The sequence below is a fragment of the Castanea sativa genome, chromosome 3, assembly GCF_040712315.1.
Source record: "Castanea sativa cultivar Marrone di Chiusa Pesio chromosome 3, ASM4071231v1".
Lineage (NCBI taxonomy): Eukaryota > Viridiplantae > Streptophyta > Magnoliopsida > Fagales > Fagaceae > Castanea > Castanea sativa.
Genome location: NC_134015.1, coordinates 11,534,572 through 11,558,965, shown reverse-complemented (window position 1 = coordinate 11,558,965; position 24,394 = coordinate 11,534,572). Strand labels below are relative to the sequence as shown.

General features: G+C 33.8%; 1 protein-coding gene across 1 annotated transcript; it reads left to right on the top strand.

Moving 5' to 3' along the window:
- The first annotated feature begins 118 nt into the window (after window positions 1-118).
- LOC142628513 (sugar transporter ERD6-like) lies at window positions 119-16,172 on the top strand. Its single transcript, XM_075802596.1, has 36 exons — window positions 119-376; window positions 1,429-1,491; window positions 2,110-2,199; window positions 2,302-2,361; window positions 3,128-3,193; window positions 3,274-3,339; window positions 3,416-3,491; window positions 3,574-3,638; window positions 3,903-3,995; window positions 4,136-4,216; window positions 4,297-4,381; window positions 4,473-4,516; window positions 4,599-4,661; window positions 4,741-4,800; window positions 4,896-4,949; window positions 5,544-5,603; window positions 5,710-5,824; window positions 5,996-6,114; window positions 9,089-9,292; window positions 11,362-11,445; window positions 12,290-12,379; window positions 12,478-12,537; window positions 13,200-13,265; window positions 13,342-13,407; window positions 13,484-13,559; window positions 13,649-13,713; window positions 13,940-14,032; window positions 14,174-14,254; window positions 14,335-14,419; window positions 14,513-14,556; window positions 14,637-14,699; window positions 14,784-14,843; window positions 14,943-14,996; window positions 15,486-15,545; window positions 15,652-15,766; window positions 15,906-16,172. Exons 1-36 carry the CDS (start codon window positions 239-241, stop codon window positions 16,025-16,027), a joined length of 2,886 nt encoding a protein of 961 aa, XP_075658711.1. The 5' UTR covers window positions 119-238; the 3' UTR covers window positions 16,028-16,172.
- The last annotated feature ends 8,222 nt before the right edge of the window (window positions 16,173-24,394 follow it).

The window sequence follows — 24,394 nt, the reverse complement described above, 5'->3', positions numbered from 1 at the left end:
AAGCGTGAGCATGTGATCATCATGGTCCATGACCTTAATTTAAAACTGCAAAATAACCGCCTATCTAATAGTCTCAACATTATTTCATTTGTTTGGTCTCACCAGACGTTCTCCAACACCTCTCTCTCTCTCTCTCTCTCTCTCTCTCTCATATACACACAGAAATGAATCCTAGACTGTCAGTCTTGGTATTCACATTTTCTCTTTCTTTCTTGCAAGAAAGCTTGGAAGAGAAAGCATGGAAGAAGACCTGTTGCCAAGGTCTACAATTAATGCAGAAGACATACCACCAAGCATTGCTGGTTCTTCAGCCACGCCTGTTCTTGTACTCAGCACCATAGTCGCCCTCTGCGGTTCTATGAGCACTGGCTGTGCTGTAAGTATTTCATTTTGTTTATAAACATTACCCTGTTGGGGACAAACTTTTTTCATCATCTTTTCACAATAGATTAAGGTTGTAAATTGTACTGGAACAACATTGTTCTTATATGAACATACCATTAACACCGCTTTTATTACGTAACAATCACAATTGTGAAAATAAATAAATATATATCCCTGTCAGTGGCGACTCCAGGAATTTTGTCCAGGGTATTCCTATTCCACTTTGAAAAAATTTTGGGTCATTTCGGTCTATTTCGGGTGTTTCGGGACATTTCGGTAAATACCGGCCGAAATTTAAAATTTGGCAAGCATGAAGTTTGTACTTAAAAAAAAAATTCTTAAAACCAAAACAAATTTGCATTTTGTACACCGAAAAACCTCAAAAGGAAAAAAATTAAAAAAAATAAAAGGAAAAGAAATTAATGAACAACGGTACCAGTATAATAAACTATAAGTTCATTTGAAATATTAATAAAATTATTAATTATTGTTGTTTAGTTGTTTCATCAATTTGTTTGTCTTTTATAAACTATAATTTATTGTATTGATGTTTCATTAATTATTAAATTATTAATTGTTGTTTAGCCTAACATAATTTAATTTGTTTGTCTTTTATAATGTATTAGTTAATTAAATTATTAATTATTGGTGTTTAGTTGCTTCATTCATTTTTTTAACTAACTATTAGGAGTCTAGCACGCACCCCACTGTGCGTTGGCACACACCTCATGTGTGCACACACTCCTGCCTCTGCATGCCTTTTAGTTCAAAATTTGTTTGGCATAAAATTTTTGAGAGTGTTCCTGATATTGCTTGAGGGTGTTCTTATTTTTTTTTAAGAGTAAACAAATAAAAAAAAATTAAGTTATTATATATTAAAAAAAAAAAAATTCAAGCCAGGGTGTTCCTAGGAACACCCTGGCTTCTGAGTGGCGTCGCCACTGATCCCTGTCAAAAAACTGTTTTAGGTATCTCATGAATTAATGGATGATCCATAGGACCAGCAAACTTGGTCTAACCAGTTAAATTATGATTGCTTTGTAGTCAGGATATTCATCACCAGCTGAATCAGGAATCATGGAAGATTTGGATCTCTCTACGGCCTCAGTAAGTACTAAATTATTTCTTTATTTCTTAATTTTTCAATTGTCTTTTATGTATAAATTTATTTTTATTGATAAGGTACAACTTTAAACATGTGACAGAGTCTGTGCAAGAGTAAATGCACATGTCCAATCGATAGATACATGAGCCAAACAATTAAAAAACATATATACAAATGATTATTGTGCCTATTAGGTTATTAGTGTTTCTAGACATACATGTGTATGTATGAATTTTACAAATTCACTTATCAATTCACACTGGCCAAAAAAGCATAATAATTTTACACTAATATGTATAGTTTTGCACATATGCAGACATGTAAATGTTCTTCATATATTTATATTGAATTTTCTTTTTTTAGCCTTTACTCCTCTGATGAATTATATTGTCAAGAGTTTTATAGTTAAATAATACATCTAGTTCTCCCAAAGGAGAAAACCTAAGTTGGAAGCCCCCCTCCCTTCCACCAAACTGTTGGAAGGAAAAAAGAAAATTGTACTTGTTACTGAACATTGGTAAAGTTCAGTAGAATGAAATGTTACATTTATCTGTTTGGGTAGAGATTTTTTCATTGCCAATCAATTCTTTATCTATTTAAATTGTTTCTGCCTTGTGCAGTATTCAGTTTTTGGTTCAATATTGACTATTGGAGGAGTAATAGGTGGATTAATAAGTGGAAAGATGGCCGACCTCATTGGTCGGAGAGGTGTAAGTTTCTTTTGTCACATTTATTAAAAATATGATTTTTTTTAATTTTTTATTATTATTATATTTTTAATTTCTATCATTTCTGTTGATATTTTAATGCAGGCAATGTGGTTCTCTGAATTATTCATCTTTGCTGGTTGGCTTGCCATTGCTTTTGCAAAGGTGTTTCTATTTCCATTCTTTCATTCCCCTAAACAATGCTACACTTGATGAAATATGTTCAATTAATGCTCCCAATTTATTTTTTCTTTGCATTTCCTCTTTTTGAAGCCAAATGGAGCATCCTATTGAAACCACTTCACATAGAATGAGTTCCAAATCTCAACAAAATTTTAGGAGGAATGTCGTCTTAGTTTAGTTAATAAATAATTTGTTAATTAATATCAAAGAGAAAGCATTGTAGAGAGATGAGGGTGGAAGCATTGCCAGAGAAAGAGAGAGAAGACACAAGGGTTATGTGATTCGGCATAACAACCTATGTCTACAGTGTAAAGTATTAGTCGGTTAAATTATTTATTTGTGATGTGGTGAATAATACAAAGAACCCTAATATGGTATATATAGAGACTAACACAACTAATGTTAGATGTAGATGGACTTTACATTAAGTCGGGCCTTGTGGGCCATATATAAAACATACCAATACATATTATCTTCAACAAATTCCAATTTTCTTCAGTTACATGTCAATTCCCTGTCAAATTTGAATAAAATGCCAAAAGTAGGGACATTGGAATCATTGTGGTAATATTTATGGTGATTATTCTATGAAGATGCTTACATTGGTTCTTTATTAAACATTGTTAAAGGATCAGATCAGTAAAAAAAAAATATTCAAAATTAGCATGAACCGACTGAAGGAAATCACTGCTTCTTCATTTTTCTCTACTAGGATTCAACTACTAATAGAGTTCTGTGCTTGGCATAGACTGCTTTTTGGCTGGATTTTGGAAGACTGTTGATTGGTTTTGGCATTGGAGTTATTTGCTACGTGGTAAGTTTTGTAAGTTTGACATTTTATAATTGATTTACCTATTTAAAAGACAAAAAATAGTGATTCTTATAACCAAACAGGTACCAGTATACATTGCAGAAATAACACCCAAGAATCTTAGGGGACAATTTACATCAGCTAATCAGGTTTATCTAAATTATTATGGCTTTAAAATGACATCCAATTCATTGTTCACTTACTTACCTTTTGTTACTTGCGCAGTTGATTTTATGTTCTGGGCTTTCACTAATGTATTTTATTGGAAATGCTGTTACGTGGCGCACCCTGGCTTTATTTGGTATTGATTTTTCTCTGCATAAATTTAATCAGAAATTAAATTCTAAAAAGATGAATTCTATTCAAATAGATTTTATTTTCAGGTGCCATTCCATCTCTAGTACAACTTGTGGGATTATTCTTTATTCCAGAGTCTCCCAGATGGTTGGTGAGAAATATTACTTGTATGATTTTTGGATTGTGTGATGAAATAGAATACAACACATACATGCTTTAATATGTTTTTAGTGGCTTGTTCAACTTGTTAAAAATAACATCAAGTCATTATGTTCACTCTTTTGTATCAGCTTAAGCTTTCAAATTGCTTCAAGAGAAACATCTAAACTTCTTTCTTTCTTTGGTTTATTTTGTAAAGAAAAAATGAGCAGCCATTAAAATGCAAAAAATGATAAAGAGTACAATTTCTCTGCAGGCAAAAATTGGTAAAGACAAAGAGCTTGAAACTGTTCTACAGCGTCTTAGAGGAAAGAATGTTGATATTTCTCAAGAAGCAGCATATATCAAAGTAATTTTCCAACTACATGATTTTATGACAGTGTATCAGTGTCATACCCTTAACTAGAGGATAGCATTTCTAATTTTTATGTTTTAAAAACTTCTTTGGCACAACCACAAAAAATGAGATTTGCTCCTGTCTTTTCATAGGATTATACAGAAACCTTTCAACAGCACTCGAAATCTAGAATTCTAGACTTGTTCCAGCAGAGATACGCCCATTCCTTAATCGTAAGCCTCACTCATTTGTGGCATTTTTACTCTTCCTAGTTTGTACAACCTTCTTACACGTTTTATTTAAATTCATTTAGATTGGACTTGGGTTGATGTTACTGCAACAGTTTGCTGGAGTCAATGCAGTTGCATTTTATGCTAGTTCTATATTTGAAGAAGCTGGTAAATTAGCAGCTTTAAAATTTGTTTCATATAACTAATGATAATATTAAGAAATGAAGGAATGATGATTATTACCTCTGGTTTATGGTAGGTTTTCCAAGCAGCATTGGGACTATCTCAATGGCAATTATCCAGGTACTTGGCTCGCCATAACTTTGATTGGATATAGGATTCTGCTTGATACATATAACAAACCACGTAAACAATCTTTTAACAGATTCCAGCTACAGCCTTAAGTGTATTCTTGACAGATAAATCAGGAAGACGGCCACTTCTTATGGTGAGGACATGACAAAATCAACTTTAAGCCTATGGTGTGTAGTTTAGTTGATTGCATTAAAGTCTGCTAACTCTTGCAGGTCTCTGCCGCTGGAATGTGCTTAAGTACCTTCCTTACAGGCTTGGCATTTGCCTTTCAGGTTTCTATTGAAAACAAATTCAAAGCTTCTCTGTCTGTTGTTCTGTTCTCCACATATATGAATGATCATTGTTTATACCTTTTTGTTCCAAGCAGGAGAACTCCCAGTTGAAGGAGCTCACTCCCATCTTGGTGCTCATTGGGATCCTGGTAATAAGGCATAACCTGAAAGATGACTTTTCAGTTATTCCCTTCTCCATAAAAAGCTAGAGATTTCTAAATATAATTTCTCACATTTTGTCTCATCTACACTTTAATGATCAATTAGAATGTTAGGGCTTGTTGAGTATTTGAAAAGCCTGTGGGAATGGAAAGTTCTGAGCTTATTTTGGAAGAAGCTCACTGCAATGTTACTGCTAATTGGCACAGTGATAATATAAACTACCAAAACCATGGTACCCTTTTGCAAGAAAAGAACTAAAAACATCTTAGTTAAATTTCCCAGAATTTATCTAATTCATGCTTCAACCACAAATTAGAATGTAGAAGATTTAAAGCAATTAAGGTATTTGAAGCTTACAAGGTTGCTCTACATTCTATAACCTTCCGGACTAAAAAAAGCCTTCTTATCAGCTATTGCTGCAATTACTGCAATGCTCATACTATGAGCTTTATTATGTCTGCGTTTCTTTTAAATCCTTAAAAATCAATAAAGGGGCGTTTATTATTCTATTTTACTTCACTTCTGGACTGAGGTTTTAGACATTGAGATGCTTGTGATTGACTGGCTAATAATCCATGCAGGGTTTTAGTGTGGCTTATTCATTAGGCATGGCAGGATTACCCTGGGTTATAATGTCAGAGGTATGTCGATAATTGAATTCCAAATTGATTTAAAAATTTGTTAACAGGAATTTTGCATAAACAAGCAGGTATATTGCTCTAATTCAAGGATGAATTTCTATTTCAGATATTCCCTATAAATGTCAAGGGTACTGGTGGAAGCCTTCTGACTTTAGTGAATTGGTCTTGTTCTTGGATTATTTCATACTCTTATAATTACATGACCGAATGGAGTGCTGCAGGTAATTGTTTCTACCCTATTAATTATGTTATGGAATGGATTAGTATTGAGTATTGACACTTTCACTTTCAACTTTTTTGTTTCCTGATTACAAACACTTTCATTTTTAGTATAAGTTTCTTTGCTCTCTCTTCCATAATCATACATGGATATTTTTGACATACTACATCAGGAACATTTTTCATCTACACTGGCATTTGTGGTTTGACTGTTCTATTCGTCACGAAAGTGGTACCAGAGACCAAGGGGCGAGCTCTAGAAGAATTACAAGCATCAATTAATCATTTTCTCTAAACAAACAAAGTCAAAGTAATAATAGTTAAAGTTCATGTCATTCGTAGTGTATTATAATTGGAGTAATGTTATTACAAAAATTTGGAAGAAATCAGTTAAAAATTTTAGTGTGAGCAATTATGTTTCCATCTTTTAGTATTTGTAAAATGTATAGAGATGACACTTTTTGTTGTTGCAACTATGAAATACTTTTACTCGGAGTACAAGTAAAACCAACTTAAGACTTAAAGGAGACATGATCCAAGAGACGAGCCATCAATATGTCCTACAATATAAAGGATATTGTGATGTTGATATTGAGAAACTAGTGGCCCACTTCAGTCTTCACTGCAGTTGCCGCGAAATGACTAGTAATAAAAGCTTACACTTATCTGTGGTTCTCTCATTCATAGGTGGGCTTAAAGCCTTAAACTGCTTATTTGCTCAAATTTGATTAAATAATGATTAGAACATTCACTAAACCTAGAACATTTTAATACTTTAATCATGTTTGAAAATTAATTGGTTGTTTTAAATAATTTTAGACACTCCATTGCTAAAAAAATTCATCACTGCTAAAAATAATCAGATGAAAATAACTAAATTTGGGCATAGACATGAGTTCGTTATAATAGTAGCTATAGTTGACTCCAAGTCAGCAGAGTTTTATTTTAATTATTATGGTGCATTTCATAACTCAAGTAGTAATAGTTACACACTGTGTATACAAGATACATAACTAAAATCGTGTTTTTAAAAATATAATTTTTGCTAAGTGTGCATGGCAGTATACAACTCAACCTGTGCAACAATAATTAGCGTTTTAGCTCCAAGCCAAAAGAGATGCGATTTTACTTTCTAGGTCCAAGCCTTCAAACGCTACAAGTTTCACAATGGGAAAAATCGGAAATATTTCATAGCCAACATGCTGGATGATATATGGTACGGAGCAGCCTCATGAATTGAGAGTAAATAGTTACAAGCCAGAGTTGAAGGTCAAAGTTGTAGTCTCTAGCTTCAGGCTTCTGATCCAACTTGAACATTGAGGGTCCCTTCAACTAAAATTGTCTAGAATATTGGTGATATTGAGAAAATATATGGGCTCCAAGCCCAAGCCCAAGCCTTTAGGCAAGATTGATACGGGCCATCAACTCGCCATATGATGTTGGCAATAATATGGGCCGTGAACCCAATTGCCAAGTACCAACATTTGGGCTTACAGTGAAGAGAAAAGAGAGATGGCCACGAGCCTCATTTATGATTTAGTGAAAATATAGGTCATAGGCCGATTCATGAAGTCTTATAAATACGGGCCATGAGCCCATTAGATGATATAGAAAAGATGTGAGCCAATGGGCCTATTCCTTGTGGGTCATGAGCCCAATTTGAAAAGGCATGAGAGTTAGAAATGAATTTGATCCTTTTTGGGTTAGAAAGGAATTTGGTCCAAGATCCATATTTTTCTTGTGTAAAATAATGCACACGTATCTTGGATTGCCCAAAAAAATTATACCGCTTGGTCTCAGCAAAAAGTGAACCTGAACAATATAATGAACTTTAATCATTGATCTAATTAACGACATAAGAGATCCTAAAAGCCACATAATTTGAATTATTTTTATTTATAATTGTTGCCCTAAGTCCTAACAATTATACTACTTATAATATTTTAATTATCTAGGTTGTAGACTTCTACAAATCAGAAATGATTTTTAGTTATAGACAAGACAAAGCTTTGCAAAAAAACTAATCAATAATCATTATTATTTAATAAACCAAGTGAATTATGGGCAATTAGCCAACCACATGGCTTCTCAATGATTTTTTATCTTTTGCTTAATAAAAAAGAAGGGAGTCTTCAGTGTGAGCTCATCAACCCTACGCCATGTGATGGTAATAAGTAATATTATGACAAAACAATAATACTAACAATAATACTACTTATAATATTTTATTATCTAGGTTGTAGACTTTTACAAATCAGAAATGATTTTTAGTTATAGACAAGACAAAACTTTGCAATAAACTAATTAATAATCATTACTATTTAATAAGCCAAGTGAATTATGGGCAATGAGCCAACCACATGGCTTCTCAATGATTTTTTATCTTTTGCTTAATAAAAAAAAAAAGGGAGTCTTCACTGTGAACTCATCGACTCTACGCCACGTGATAGTAATAAGTAATATTATGTGTACCACATGGGTCTTAGTGGAGCTATCGCTCAAACTGCTCTTCTTATGTACTGGAACAAAAAGTCCTACCATCAAGCTACACTCTCATGCGGTGCTTCTCCATGATTATTAGGCATGACCCAATTTCAATGATTATATAAACTGTGGGTCCTTCTTAGGCTTGAAATGAATTTGGTCCAAGAGTTTAATAAGTGACATAAGCAAAAGCTAATTAAACTAGTTTGAATTATTTGATAATAATTCTCGCCCCATGTCTTAACAATAGTACTAAATGATGTGCTTTAGTAAATGGAATTCTAAGGTACAAGGGAGAATATGACAGGCTTTCATTTTGCATGATTTTTATTCTATATGAAAGGAAAAGTATTGTGCCATATGAAGTGGCACAAAAAAAGCCACAACTCACCCATGTGGCGAGTTGTGGTTGGTAGAGGGATGGTCCCACCATCACCCCTCCATCAACCACAACTCGCCACATGGACAAGTTGTAGCTTTTTCTGTACCACTTTGTGTGGTCCTAGAAGAACTCCATATAAAAAGCATCATTGTCTATTCGTGGTGGGTCAATGGCATAAACTTCCTTTTCGAAAGAAACAGGTAATTGAAGAAGCCGAAGAAACCACACCCACAAGCATGGATATTACTTTGGTGGGCTCCATTACTTCTGTGAATTGAATACACATTATCGAAACTGTTCACATGTCCGCTCGGTCCAATAAGCATACGAAAGTGCACTGAATATACTTTTTCTGTCCTAATAATTCCTATGATCTATCTCAACTAACAATCTCTAACAGTACTCTCTCTCTCTCTCCGTTGTAAGAGAAATGGAGAGAGATGGCATGGAAGAAGGACTATTACAAAGTTCTACAAATTTTGAAGCCCAGCCCAATACAGATGGTGGAGATATAACACCAACTGGTGCCTCTGCCACTGCCACACCTGTTGTTGTACTCAGCACCCTGGTCGCACTTTGTGGCTCATTCTGTACTGGCTGTGCTGTAAGTACCATAGCATAAAATTATAGTATACATCATGTTGTTGAACAACCTTTCCGTTTTTCCTCATGTATAGTCCACTTTTTGCTCGTTTCTTAAGCATCTATTTTTCTGTGTTTTTTTTTTTTTTTTTGTGGGAGTCACCAACGTCCAGTACTAACTGTCAAAGTCACCAACGTCCAGTGCTAACTGCTAACTACTATGGTGGGTTTCAGCGTTGGTCTTAAATAAAGTTCAGTAATGGTCCCAAGCAGGGCTGGCCCTATGCCTAGGCCACCGCATAGGCCCTTATTAGAGGTAGCCCTAAATTTTAGGGTAAAGATTGATATATTTTTTTTAAAAAAAATTGAATATATAGGAAAAAAAATTAGTTTTATAATTTTCTTCTACTTTTAAAAAGTTTCAAGGTATTGAGTAATGTTAGAAATAATTCAATTTTAAATATATGAGTCTTACAAATAGAGTAATGCTATAATTTTACAAACTATTTTATAAGAGAAATGATATGTCCACAACATTTTCACAATATTTTTACAACAAATCCTTAGTGGCAGGTTGTTACTGGTTGTTATTGTTGGGGCAAAAAAGTAATCTTCGTGTTAGGTTCAAATTTAAACCAATAACAATTAACCACCTATGATTTGTTGTGAAAATGTTGTAAAAATGTTGTGGACATAGTATCTCTCATTTTATAATATTTTTACAAACTGTTATTGTGGCCAAATTCTTACTAGTTCTCATTTGGGCCTACCGATAACATCACTTTTTTATTTATATATAATCATTCACCACATCATCAGTTTACAAAAGTTTTTGTAAAAGAATTTGTATTTAGCATTTTCTCTTACAAATATATGTGTCACTAATTGCAAGAAATAATCTAGATAGGAAAATGCTAGATATATTATTAATTTTACGTGAAAATTTTACAAATTGATGTGACATTTAATATAATATGTGGACGTCAATAACATATTAAATGCATTTTTGAATTATTTTTTGTGATTAATGATACATTTTTGTAAGCCTCATATTGTAAAATTTATAATATCCCTAACATCATTAATTCAAATACTTGTTTATTATCTTCTTGAAGTGTCATTAATCACATTCATTTTTACATCATTTGAAAGTTTTTTTTAGTAAAATTTGTTATAGTTTTAGCATATTTCCACATAAAAAAAAAAAAAGATATTACAAAATAAAAGGAATAGATTTTTGTTATAAAAAAATTATGATATTAAATACTAGTTAAATATTATTTAAGTGATAACGAAAAGGCCCGATTTAAATACACCGCCTTAGGCCTCCAAATTTGTTGGGCCGCCCCTAGTCCCAAGTTCTGAGATCGTTGGTTTTGAGTTCAAACCTTTGAGTTCTTTTACAAATACTTCTTTTTTTTTAACAACACTCCAACCCTTACTACTTTTTACAATAATTGACAGTTCAAATTTTATTATTACACTACACAATTGACCTGCCCTTGTTTTTGTATCAATACCTCTAGGGACATTACCCTTTTCACAATTGTTGATATAACAAGTTGTGATAGGTGAATAATAAAGTAGTTTCAGCAAGACAAGGATGCTATTTCAATCACAACTCATGCCAAACGTTTTGAAAAATCGTAGTAAGTAAAGGTGGGATTGGGGGATGGGGGGTGGGGGTGAGTGGATTGTATTAACATGGGGCATGGAATTGTGAGGACCATCTTGCAAGACTTCTGTTTTTGAAGTAAAAGAGATTAACTCAGGGCAGGATTGGTAATGAGCAAAGGAACAATCTTGCTTCTTTGGGATGCACAGTGTCAATAGGTCTATAGGATGAGGTAGAATCTTGAGTAATAAATGTCTCACATATACATGGAATCTAATTATATGGGTTTTTGATAACCTAACTATATGGGTTTTAAATACATGTAACATGTGTATTAAGAGGAGTGTGATAAAAACTCGTTGCATAAGGTACTGTTTTGTGGTAATATAGGCCTACATGCCCCCACAAATAAACGATTTATATTCTCTGTTCCATGGGGCATTAGCCACAGGATTTGCTGATTTTGTCTGGACAAGTACTTGATTATTGACTTACAGATAGGATATTCATCACCTGCTGAATCTGAAATCCTAGAAGATTTGGACATATCTGTGGCAGCAGTAAGTACTAGTAATTTATTACCCTTCTTTTTTTCACCTATGGTTTATTTGTACATACATTTTCTTGGATATGTTGTTTACTTGTATACATATTTTTGTAGCTAAGGTAAAACTTAAACCTGTCATTTATTCTAATAATAGTACCACCCAAGCCAAAACAGAGGGGCATCATTCACTTCAACTTACTAAGTGCACCCTAATTTGTCAATATATTACAGGGAAAGTAAATATGTTGTATGAATATATACTTCAATGTATGTTATTTTTTTATTTATTAAAACCATAGCTTTTGTGCAAGTGTGAATATACATGCCAAAAATAAACAAATGTGCTGAACATTAAATTACTATACATACATACATACATATATATATATATATATATATATATATATATATTTTGTTTTGATAATTCGACAGTTAAGAAAAGAGAGATTTGAACCCTAAATGTCTTTGTCGGAAACATCGGAGGTGCTAATAGCATTACAATGCTCTTGGCATTACTATACGTATATATAAACATAATAATGAGAATATCAGTGTTTCTAAACATTCTTATGTGAATATTTATGTATTTTTCACAAATTTACACATATATGACCAATGAAAAACAAATTTAAATTGTTATGTATAGTGCTGCACAGATGCACGTGTATTTGTTCTTCACAGCTTCATATTGAATTTCCTTTAGATTTTACATCTTTGATGAATTGTATGTATGGCCAAACTTTTTCTTTGTGCTGAACTTTACTGTAATGAAATGATACATTTCTTTGTTTCAGTAGAATTCATTTTGTTGCCAATCAACTCTGTCATTTATCTTACATTTCTTCTGCCTTGTGCAGTATTCAGTTTTTGGTTCATCATTGACTATTGGAGGAGTGATTGGTGGATTAGTAAGTGGAAGGATTGCAGACCTTTTTGGTCGGAAAGGTGTAAGTTTCATTTGTCACCTTTTTGTATTTTAAGGCTCACTGTAAACTTGTAAAGCTATAAACTTTGTGTGTGTTTTCTTGTTACTATTGTAATGCAGGCAATGTGGTTCTCTGAAATCTTCAGCTTGGTAGGGTGGCTCGCCATTGCATTTGGAAAGGTGTTCTCTCTTGTCCTTCATTCCAGTTATGCTGCATTTGATTGTCCATATGTTCAAGTTATAAGGTAAAACGGAAGTGGTGAAAAGGGTTGTAAGTTCTAACCAACTTCTATAACTTGTAATAACCCTAGAATCTTTTAGGAGCCTCAGGATTTATAATAAAAAACCTTCAATCAACAAATTGAGAAAAAAATTAGGGAGTATTAAATAACTGAATATATTATTGATAGCTTTGCCTTGAAGGCTGGTAACTCCCTTTAGTTATGGTAACAATTCTACACTTAGTAAACACTGGACATATAGAAGATTAATTAAATAGATTTTCTATGATGATAGTTAAATATACTTGACTTTTAATCCCAATTCACCTTGTGTTGCATTTTCTCAATGAAGTCACACGAAGCATCAGGATGTTATGGAAGGAAATATTCTTAGAATGAGTTCCAACTCCCAACTAGTTTTGAAAAGAAAACCTTCTTATTATACCTAATATCTTACTTTTCTTTTTCTTTTTCAAGTTACTTCCATTTGTTATTTTCATAGAAGTTGTGGAAGGGCCAAGATTTTATTCAAAATTAACATGAATCAGATCAAAGGAATCACTCATTCTAAATTTTCTTTGCTGGGTTTCAATCACTAATGGAGTTCACTGTTTGATATAGAACGTTTGGTGGCTCGATCTTGGGAGACTTTCATTGGGAATTGGCATTGGAACTTTTTGCTATGTGGTAATTTATTTGTGTTAACATTTGATGTATCTATTTAAAAGACACAAAATAATGCTCAAGTTCTTATACCAAATAGGTACCTGTATACATTGCAGAAGTAACACCTAAAAATCTTAGGGGACCATTTGCATCAGCTAACGAGGTATAATGAAATCATTGTGGCTTTAAACCAATCTCCAACTCATTGTTAATATACCAATGCTTTGTCAACAGCGCAGTTGCTCCTAGCTTGTGGTGTTTCACTAATGTATTTCATCGGAAATATCATTACCTGGTGCACCTTGGCATTAATTGGTAACTTGTTTCTTGGTCCTTCACTAGTCACTACATTATTTGATCTGAAGGGAAATCTCTTAAAACAATAAAACTGGTTTTATTTTCAGGTACTACTCCATGTCTTGTACAACTAATGGGATTATTCTTCGTTCCAGAGTCTCCTAGATGGCTGGTGGGTCCAAATATCTTGATGGGAACGTAATTTATATTGTTATAATTTTGTGACTAAAAAGAAGATGATTTATGCTCTAAACATGTTCTGTGGGCTTTTCAAAGTATGCTTTCAAGAGAAAACATCAAAAGACTACTAATTTCTTTTTCTCTTTTGAGGTTTATTCTTTAAATTAAAGTGTGTGTTACATTAGAATGCAAAATGATGAGTAAGAGTTCTGCTGCAGGCAAAAATTGGCAAAGAAAGAGAGCTTCAAGCAGCTCTACAGTGTCTTAGGGGGAAGAACTCTGATATATCTCAAGAAGTGGCTGATATCAAAGTAACCTTTCAATTTTGTGCCTTTATGAAAGTGATTACATTATGTAACCTCCTCTTAAAGAAAAATTTTCTTATGTGCTATTGACCTTTAAGGCACAATGACAAGAAAAATTAAAAATTCACATGTGCTCCCTTTTCACAGCATTATACAGAAACCTTTGAACAACACTCAAAAACAAGAATTTTGGACTTATTCCAGCGCAGATATTCTCAGTCACTGATTGTAAGCCTCAATCATTGTCACTTCGCTTTCTGTGGCTTGTCCAATCGTTTAAGTAACATATTCATTTAAATTTATTTTAGGTTGGACTTGGGTTGATGTTACTGCAACAATTTGGAGGGCCCAATGCGCTTGGTTATTATGCAGGCTCTATATTTGTAGATGCTGGTAAACTTACTGCTTCAAGAACTGTTTCCTGTATGATAATATATATTTGACTCTGGGGGTGGGAGAAATATTCTGAAATCTGGTTTATTGTAGGTTTTTCAAAAAGTATTGGGACTACATTGCTGGCCCTTATGAAGGTACTTGGCTGATTATAATTGTGAGTAAATGCGGGATTCTTCTTGATACATTTCCCGAACATGCAACCATTCTTTTGCAGATTCCAGCAGGTATTGTGAGTGTAATCTTGACAGATAAATCAGGAAGACGACCACTTCTTATGGTGAGAATGACAAAGATTCAACTTTTAATTCTATTTAGTTGTCATTGATGAGTTGATAACAATGAAGAATACCAACTCTTGCAGGTCTCTGCTGGTGGAATGTTCTTGAGTCGCCTGCTTTTAGGCTTGGCATTCTGCTTTCAGGTTTCTAGCAACCATAAATAAATCTATAGCTTATCTATCCATGGTTCTGTTTTCAGCTTATATGAATGATCATTGTTTTGAAGCTTTTATTATGAGCAGGACCTCAATCAGTTGAAGGAGTTCACTCCCATTTTAGCACTAATTGGGATGCTGGTAATACAATTTAGCAAAATCTTGATTTTCCCCCTTCTTTTCAATGGAAAAAAAGAAAAAGAAAAAAGGTTTCTAAATTTAATTTCACACATTCCATCTCATTTCTGCTTCAATGATCAATTAGAATGTCAGAGTTTGTAGGTTGTTTGAAGGGTTATTGGTACTTGTAGTTCTGAGTTTAGTTTGGAAGGTGATCACTCCATTGTTTTATCCTTTTTATGATGAAACTAGAATTTAGAATGTGGGACAATTGAAGGTCGCACTTCATTCTGTAATATTTAGAACTCAAAGCCTTCTTATCACCAATTGCTCCAAAGATGTTATCACCGCAAACTTGGCATTGTTTATGCCTATTTTCCTTCCCAATCCTTTAAAGCAACAAAGGGGTGTAACTGTTCTTTCTTACTTAAATTCTGGACTGCAGTTTACCTACCGGTACATCAAATTGATATGCACGATTTTGACTGGTTAGGCTGATAATCCATGCAGGGGGAAAGTGTCTTTTTCACATTAGGCATGTCAGGATTACCATGGGTTATAATGGCAGAGGTGTGTAACTTATTGAACTCTTAATCCTAATGAAATTTTCTTGACAGGAATTTTGCATAAACAAGCTGCTTTATCGCTTTAATTCAAGCATGAATTTCCATTTCAGATATTCCCTATAAATGTCAAGGGTACAGCTGGAAGCCTTGTGACTGCTACGAAATGGGGCTCTTCTTGGATTGTTACATACACATTCAATTTTATGATGGAATGGAGTAAACCAGGTAACTATTTTTACACTTTCAATGTTGTGATGGTCCTGATGGAATGGGCTTTTTAAGACACTTTCTATTTTTACTTAACTATTTCCTGCTCTCTGTCTCTTGTAACTGTACGTGAATGTTTTGGCCATCTCTACATTAGGAACATTTTTCATATACGCGGTCATTTGCGGTTTGACTGTTTTGTTCATTGCAAAATTGGTACCAGAGACTAAGGGGAGAGCTCTGGAGGAAATACAAGCATCAATTACCCATTTGCAATAAGATAAGGTCCAAGTAATTGTAGTAAATGAGTCTTATATTAACACATTGTCACATAAAGTGTATTATAATTTGTATGTTCTTCCTAGCAGATGGGAGGAAAAAATAAATGTTTGAAATTTTTGGAAGATACCAGTTTAAAGTGTTGTTGTGAATGATCAATTCTCCCACCCCCCTTTCCCTTTTGGTATGTGTGAAGGGATACAAGGATTAAAATGCAAGCATAAAGAATACAGTGACATTGGCATAGGGGACAAAGTGCCATAAACTGAATGCAAGCATATAGTCATAGAATAGAAAGGTTGGAATTTAAAAATAATGATGCACTTGATTGAAGCAAGAAGTAATAGATTCTTTATGCCAAATTAATGACCCTAGGAGAAATTTCTTCGAATTGCATATAAAATATACGAGAGTTCTAACAGTAATGATGGAATCAAGAACTTTACTCAGCCACAGAGAGATGCGGATCATGAATCTACTGTGTGATGTTGACAATGACATGAGTCATGAACCCAATCTGCAAATTTGCAAGATTTGGGCCTTTCTGTGTAGTGAAGGTTAATAATATGCCATGAGCCCAATTTATATTGAAGAGAAAATATAGGTCATTGGTCCAATTTGTGAAGTCAAGGAGTAACAAGAAATTATGTGGTCCGTGGACCTGTTATGTGATATAGAGAAGATGTGGATCAATGGGCCCATTCCTTGAAGTGAAGAAGCTTTAGGGTCATGAACCCCACCTAAAAAGGTGTCAAATTTGAAATTATTGAGCAGAATGTCCAATCCTTGTGGTTGTATCACTGTGGGTCTCTTTTGGGCTTGATATGAATTTGATCCAAGACCCATTATTTTTGCTTATGTAAAACAATACTGATGTGGCATGGGGTTAACCTAATAAAATTGTGCCAGGTGACTTGAGCAAAAAGTGAGCCTGAACAATAATACTTGTTTGTTTACACCCCTAAACACACAAGTTGTTTAACCCAATTAATTAACCAAGTTGACACTTAAATTTATTATTAGGTTAAATAGCAAAATATTATATCATGCAGTGTGAAAAAAAAAAAAAAAAAGACAACAATATGATTACCAAGGAAAACCATGGGCAGCTCTAGGAATTTGAACCCCCCTGAGCTGGCCAAAAGAAAAATATATATATATATATATATATATATATAATTTTTTAATTTATTTTTTGACCCTCCTAAAATAAGATTTTGAACCCCCGAGACCTAAATTTTTTAAAGCCTAGTTGAAATGAACTTGATTATGATTATCTTGACAATATCTTGGTCTAAAAATTATAAATAAATAAAAAAACACTCAATATCATACCAATTTTACCTAAAATATGAGGGAATAGTAAGCCTAACAACAAAAGTATAAATTTATTTTCTTAAATTTAAAAAAAAATCATTTATATCTTAAAAAATTTGAAATAAACTAATACATAAAAGTTTATTGTACTTATATCTTGCTTGGAGTTTACTTAACAACAATAACTCACATGTTTATTGTATTTAAAAAAAAATAGATTATTTCCAAGATTTAATCTTAGCAATAATAATTAGTATCCTCATCATATTAATAAACTATTATAAAAAAATCGTATTAATAAACAATATGCATTAAACTTATAGTTTCTCTTATATGAGAAACGCTATAATAATAATACTTTCACAACAAATTTTAAGTAACAAATTGTTACTAGTTGTTATTGATGGAAAAAAAGTAGTTTCAGTAGTGAGTTTAAATTAGAATGTACTAATAACAACTTATCACCTAAAATTGTTAGAAAAGTGTTACGAAAATTTTGTAAATATAGCACTAAATCACGTAGACTTCAAGATTCATTTTTTTACCCAAAATGCATCTTCTTACTAACCCCCCTAAAAATATATCTTAGAGCCGCCACTAAGGAAAACCAATTAAATGAATCGTTTCAAGGTAAAAACCCGGGGAGGATATAACCTGAACTATCCTCAAGGCAAAAGATAGAATGAAAGTTTTTACAATATACTTAACCATAAATTTACTGCTACCTCTTGTAGTACTTATTCACACGACTATGTGCAATTCCGAATCCATAGACTCTTCTATTTTGAATCTATTGCACACAAACACCCACATTTATGACTTTGAGATCTCACTCAAAGGTTTCAGATTAACATCAGTAGTTGATCTTATATGCAACAACTTCTACAACACCAAATCTTGAGTTTCTTTAAAGAATATTGCCAGTAGAAAACTTTAGAGAGCTTTAAGTACAAAAACCTTAGATCTGCAATTGGAGGCACAAGATGCACTCTTTTCTCTCTCAAAACCACCTCTAACATTAGCTTATAATGCCATTTAAATACTGGAAAAAAACGGATTATGATTTGGGGGCTTGAAACAATCAAGTTATGGGCTTTTTACGTTTGCTAATATACAACTTTCAATCGATTGAGAGGAATCGAATAACAATCGAGAGCAATCAAACAGCAATCAAGAGAACCAGATTTCAACTCATTTTTTTCATCCTGAACTTGAGTCTTTTTATCTTGGACTCGAAAGTACACCATTCTAACTCAATAATACTTACATTTTGTCATGGTTTGCCAACTGTGGGGATAGAGGGCCCAAATAAGGGTAATGGGCCGTGGGCCTTACCCGAGGACGTCATAAGACTCGAGGATAAGCGTGTAGCAGGACAAGCAGGTAGGATACTAGACCGAGGAAGAAATCTAATCATAATGATCAGGTAACGTTGTCTTAGGAGCAATACTTCCTCGGCTAAGCAGAGCAGAGGCCTCAAGTCCAAACACTCATTAGACACCAGACAGGGGACAACCATGCTTGGAAGGACAAGCACCATAAAGGAATTAGACAAAAGAGAATTGAGAAATATCTGAGAAAAAAAGCTGCTACCACCGTATTGGATACTATGCATCTAACCTCTTGGCCGCATTAATGAGGAAGTGATACCTAAACAGTAACTTTCAGCCTTACAGCTACCCTTAAAAATTTCAAGAAGGTGTTGATGGGACAAGCATCAAGGAGACTAACAATCTGACCTACACATAGAGAGTTGAGATGAAAGAAAGAGAGGAAGCATATAAAGGATGAACTCCCTTACAAGAGGAATCATCAAAGAAACTAAGGAAAAACCACTGTAGACTCAAGAACTATAATTGTTGTATAAGTCTATGAGAAATATATAAGAGTAGAGCCTTCTCAGACTTAATTGAGAAGAATTTTTCTTATTCAAAACTGTTTGTTTTGTCCATTTTTACATTGGCTAGCCTACTGTGATTAACATAATTGACCTATTGTGATCCTTATCCATTTACTCATTGAATGTTCAATATCAAGCCCACTCTCTAACAAATTCATTGATTTGGGCTCTTTGGGCCATTGTCCATACCAATTGGGCTGTGGTGTGAAACGTGTCCTTACACCAACACTACAAAATCAAAACCTAACAAATAATGAAATTTAATCTTTAATGTAATTAATGACATAAGATGAGAGAGCTTTTTCTTTTTTTATTTTTTGAGGAAAATAAGATGAGAGAACCTAATTAGCCTACTTCGAATTATTTTATATAATTCTTGTTCTAAGTTTTTTTTTTAGAGATAGTTATAATATGCTGCTAACCCCGCAACTCAAGCCCTTTCTCCACTAGACCCTAAAGCACTTTGTGCATGGAGAGGTGTCAATTCAGCTATAAGGCCTTTGACAATTCTTGTCCTAAGTTCTAACAATAAAACTAGATATAATTCCTTCTATAATTCCTTATATGGACAAGACAAAGCTTATTTTGATTAAAGTATACAAGACAACAACTCACTCTTGATTAGCCTCTAGGCTTTCTACGTTCTCACGTTTTTTTTTCTTTATCTACTATTCATTACTTTGTATTGTTTTTTTTTTTCTTTACAATCTCTCTCTCTCTCTCTCTCTTGGCAACTATTGTTTTCCAAAATTTGATGATGATTTTATTGCATTAAATATGCTTTATTAGTTTCTTTATGTTATATTTGGTTTGATATTGTCATTAGTTTTTTTTTTTTAATTTAGTGTTTCTAAATTGGAATTTGTTTTGAGGACAATTTTATTTATTGAATTATGTAAAATATTATGTTTAATTTTTTAAAAAATAAAAAACTAAGAGAAAATATAAACAATTTAATGATATGAAGGATGTGTCTGAATTTAAATGTTGAATAAACTAAGATGAAAAGAAAAAAAAAATAACAATAAACACAAAATTATCCAAATCATACTATGTAATAGAATAATATAATATTCTTATATACTATATTTAATTATTTATAATGCAATAGGATAACATTTAATAATCAATGAGAACAAAAAAAAAAAAAAACTTAAAACACAAAACTAAATTACATCAACTCAAAGTAGAGTTATAAAACATACAAAAATTGATCAACCTATAGCAAAGATGAAAGAAAAAAAAATCCACCAAAAAAATTAAGAGAGAAATAACTTTTTTTGTGAGGGAAAATTATGCATAAAAATATAGAATTAAAAACCCAGCCCATATCACTAAATTAAAGTCACTTAATGATATTGAGTTAAAATAACGAATTGGTGACCTGAAAGCTGAATATTTTTATTTTTATTTTTTTGAGAATAAACTTGAAAGCTAAATACATGAATTGTCTTGTTTTTATTGCTTGTCATTTGAGTGAGATTGAAGCCTCACATAAATTAATGGTGCCTCGTTAGACCTATCAACCGTTACAACTCTAAAGAATACCAATAACAAAAAGTTAGCATAAATTAGCACTTACCCTTTGTAAGTCAAGATGCTACACATACAATCCAATGTACATCATTACCTAACAATGTTTCAACTCACCACACAGCAAAGTAATTAGGCAAATGAACTTTGAAATATCCATTTGGTGCTATGATTGATGGTATGTAGCTTTTAAGAGAAAAAATATGTACTAGTGATAAATTAAACAACAATACTATTCAACTACTTAGATTTATCACGATATGAGGAGAACATGAATACATTATGGACCCCTTTGTTCCTTATGTTACAAGTGATTTTTAATTCAAATGATTTAGATGACCTAATTAGTAGGTATATGCCCCCACAAACTTTCAAAATATTAGAAACATTAGTTACATATACAGACTAAATGCTTGGTGTTTTATGGTAAATTTCTTTTAGTTTCTTTCACACCACTTTTAAGGAACATTGTATAACTTAGAGGAATCGATCCCTATAAAGCAAATTATTGTTGAATTTATTTTACTTTGATTTTATTTTTCATATTACTTCTAGAAGACATAATGTTAGGACATATGTGTTTTACTTGTTTAGAACATATGTCATTCTTTTATGTAATTGGCTAATCCTTTGACAAAACGTACTTTACTTGTATTTGGGTAGATCTAGGATGTGTTTAATACTTCAAAGAATATGTTGTTCAAGTCTAGTATTAAAGCCATGAAGATTGGACCAAGAAACAAGTGAAGAAAAGGTGTTTACTAAAGCTGGACAGATAGTTGGACACCTGCGAACGGCTGCTCGACAGCTGCTCGACAGATAGCTAGCTATCGAGGTTTAATGAGGCTCGACACCTGCTATCTATCGAGGTAGGGGTGGCAATTCGTGTTCGCGTGTCGGGTTCGTGTCGTGTCAAGTCATGAGTATTCGACTACATAGGTCAACACTAACCCGACATGTTTATTAAACGGGTCAAGATTTCTCAACCCTAACACGACCCATTTATTAAACGGGTCAGTCGTATTGACCTGTTTATCAGATTTTATCAAAATGAAAAATAAAAATTAATGAAAAACAAACAAATAAATATTTTTAATATAAAATTTAGAACTAACGAGTAACTGCATCACAAATAATCATTCAAAATTAAAACATATTCCAATATCACAAATAATCAATCACAATATATCAAAGAAAATAAATCACAACAACTAATAAGTTTATATACCTAGAGTTTGAAGGGTATATTGGTAAAATATCATTTAATTAAACGGGTCAGACGGGTCAAACGGATTCTATGTGTTCAACACTAACCCAACCCATTTATTAAACGGGTTAGTCGTGTCGGCCCGAATATGACACGAACCCGTTAAGCCTCAACCCATAACCTGCTAATTTCGTGTCGTGTCGTGTCGAGTTCGCGGGTCGTGTCAAATTTTGCCACCCCTATATCGAGGTATCTATCGAGGTTACGGAAATCAGAATTTTCAGATCTGATTTTTGGGCCAAACTTTTGTATTTGTGTAGGGTTTCTTTTCTCACAACCCTAGGCATATATAAGGCTTATTTTAGAGACCGTCACATAAAAGAATACAAGGAGAACATATGAAAAAAGGTGACCGAAGCCTTGTTCTCTCTAAAAGAAGCTACTGCGTCCTTTGCGTCTTAGAGTTTTGTAACCAAGTGCTTCTTGATCTTCATTGTTGATGAAGTGAAGAACCTTGCAACCAACATCTTCTTCTCTAGTTGGTGATTGAAGTCGCGTACTGGGATCCGCGCAATTGATTAGTCACGTACTGAGATTCGTGCATCAAAGAGTGGCGTTCATATATTGAAGAGTTCAGAGGTTCTGAAACGGTAGAAGGTTTTTGCTGTGAGTTCATCTATGGGGATTATAGAGTCTAGGGACAAAGGTTTTGTACTAGATCTTAAACTTTTCTTTACTATAGTGAATTGCTTTTCGGGAAGGTTTCCCCCTAGTTTTTTTACTATGAAACTGGTTGGTTTCATTGGTTTTCTTGGGTCATCATATCTTGTTTTATTTATTTTTCCGCTGACTTAGTTTTGACATGATATTGATATTTGTTTGTTTTAACAAGTTTATTTATAATCAATCTAATTAACAACTTGGGTTTAAAACTTGTTAATTCTTTTAACCGGAGTCTAAATTTCCCAACACATAAAATGAGGCCAAGGAACCAAAACCCAAATGCATCCCATTAAACAAAAAGTGAAGTTTTCACTTACAACTTGCCCTATCTATCTTTTGGCATAGTTATAGTCACTAAATTTTTTGTGATACTTCGTTCCTTAAAGTTACAAATTTTTGCATCTGCATTGTTGGAGATTCTATCTATGAAGAAACCTGGCTATTTAGATTGAGGCAGAATTGCACACTCATTCACCAACATTGATATCACACATTATAGTTAGAAGTCAATCATTTATTGACTTCATATTTATCACAACATGAGGAGAGAAAAAAAATCAAATGAAAATATAACATATCAAGTCTAAAAGGAATTCCATAGAACAAATGCCATGTTGTACAAAAATAACATATATAGAACAATTGAATAGGTGAATTCAAAGTGATAGTGACGTTATCACAAGGTGACGATACATGAAGAAGGTGACGGAAGTTCACTTACATATTGAATGCACGTCAAGAAGCTGACGACAATACGCTGTCCGTCAACTACTGTCATTAACACCTCTTTAGCATTCATAGCCATGCCCCTTACGCAGCAACGTTAGGGTGACGGATCACGTGGACGAGTCAGGGGTGACGACCTTGACTGTAAGGTCTGGCTGATGTCCTTGGCTGACGGACCACGTTGACGTACGTAAGCTGACGACAGTATAGGAGTTACGCGTGGGCTGACGACCTTGGCAGGTGAAGGCTGAAGGAATAATCCAACTTTCATTTTTAGCCTATCTGGACCTCTGCTTATGTGAATATAAGGAAAGTCCTTGCGCTACGCGTTCGACTTAGTTAAGGAGATTCCTATAAGGAAATGGCTCAATACAATAGGCAAAGATCCGCGAATTACTCTTTTAAAAAGGAAAGTACATCATCACCTGGGCGCAAATTTCGGCCATACACCACTATATATACCCCAAGACCCTCATGACCCAAAGGTACGCACAATTACCTCAACTCTGGCACTCTAGGGTTGAATAAAAGATTCTAACTTGATCGTCGGAGGGTCTTTGGCCGGCACCACACCGGTGCTCTCTGTCGATCACCTACTTTTTTCCTTCGCAGGTGTTGCTTCAAATCGGGAGAGTACTATGCTTATCGTTGATCTTTTAGGCATCATCGCTGGCGCTTGGCCGTGGGAACCGACAAGCATTTAGCCTCGCTCTATTCCTGAGACAAAGAGTTGTATGGTACTCACTCGATCGATGGCAACAATCCAACAACCAAGGCGACGAACCGGCACCAGCGCGGCCAGAAAGGCAAGTTCAGTACGGGCTGCCGCCGTCGAGCGCCTTACTAAACAACCACGACTTAGAAGAGCAACTACGGATGACGGCGCACCAAAGTGCGCCGGGGAGGACCAGAAGTAGCGAGCCCGGAGGGAGGAATGCCGTCAGCCCGAAGGTAGTACCGC

Bases quoted from the DNA above. Each gene is read 5' to 3' on its own strand.
- LOC142628513 (XM_075802596.1), top strand. From the start codon at position 239: ATGGAAGAAGACCTGTTGCCAAGGTCTACAATTAATGCAGAAGACATA. The intron at 13,714-13,939 runs GTGGGTCCAAAT...GTTCTGCTGCAG, and splicing joins CAGAGTCTCCTAGATGGCTG to GCAAAAATTGGCAAAGAAAG. The intron at 14,844-14,942 runs GTTTCTAGCAAC...TATTATGAGCAG, and splicing joins GCTTGGCATTCTGCTTTCAG to GACCTCAATCAGTTGAAGGA.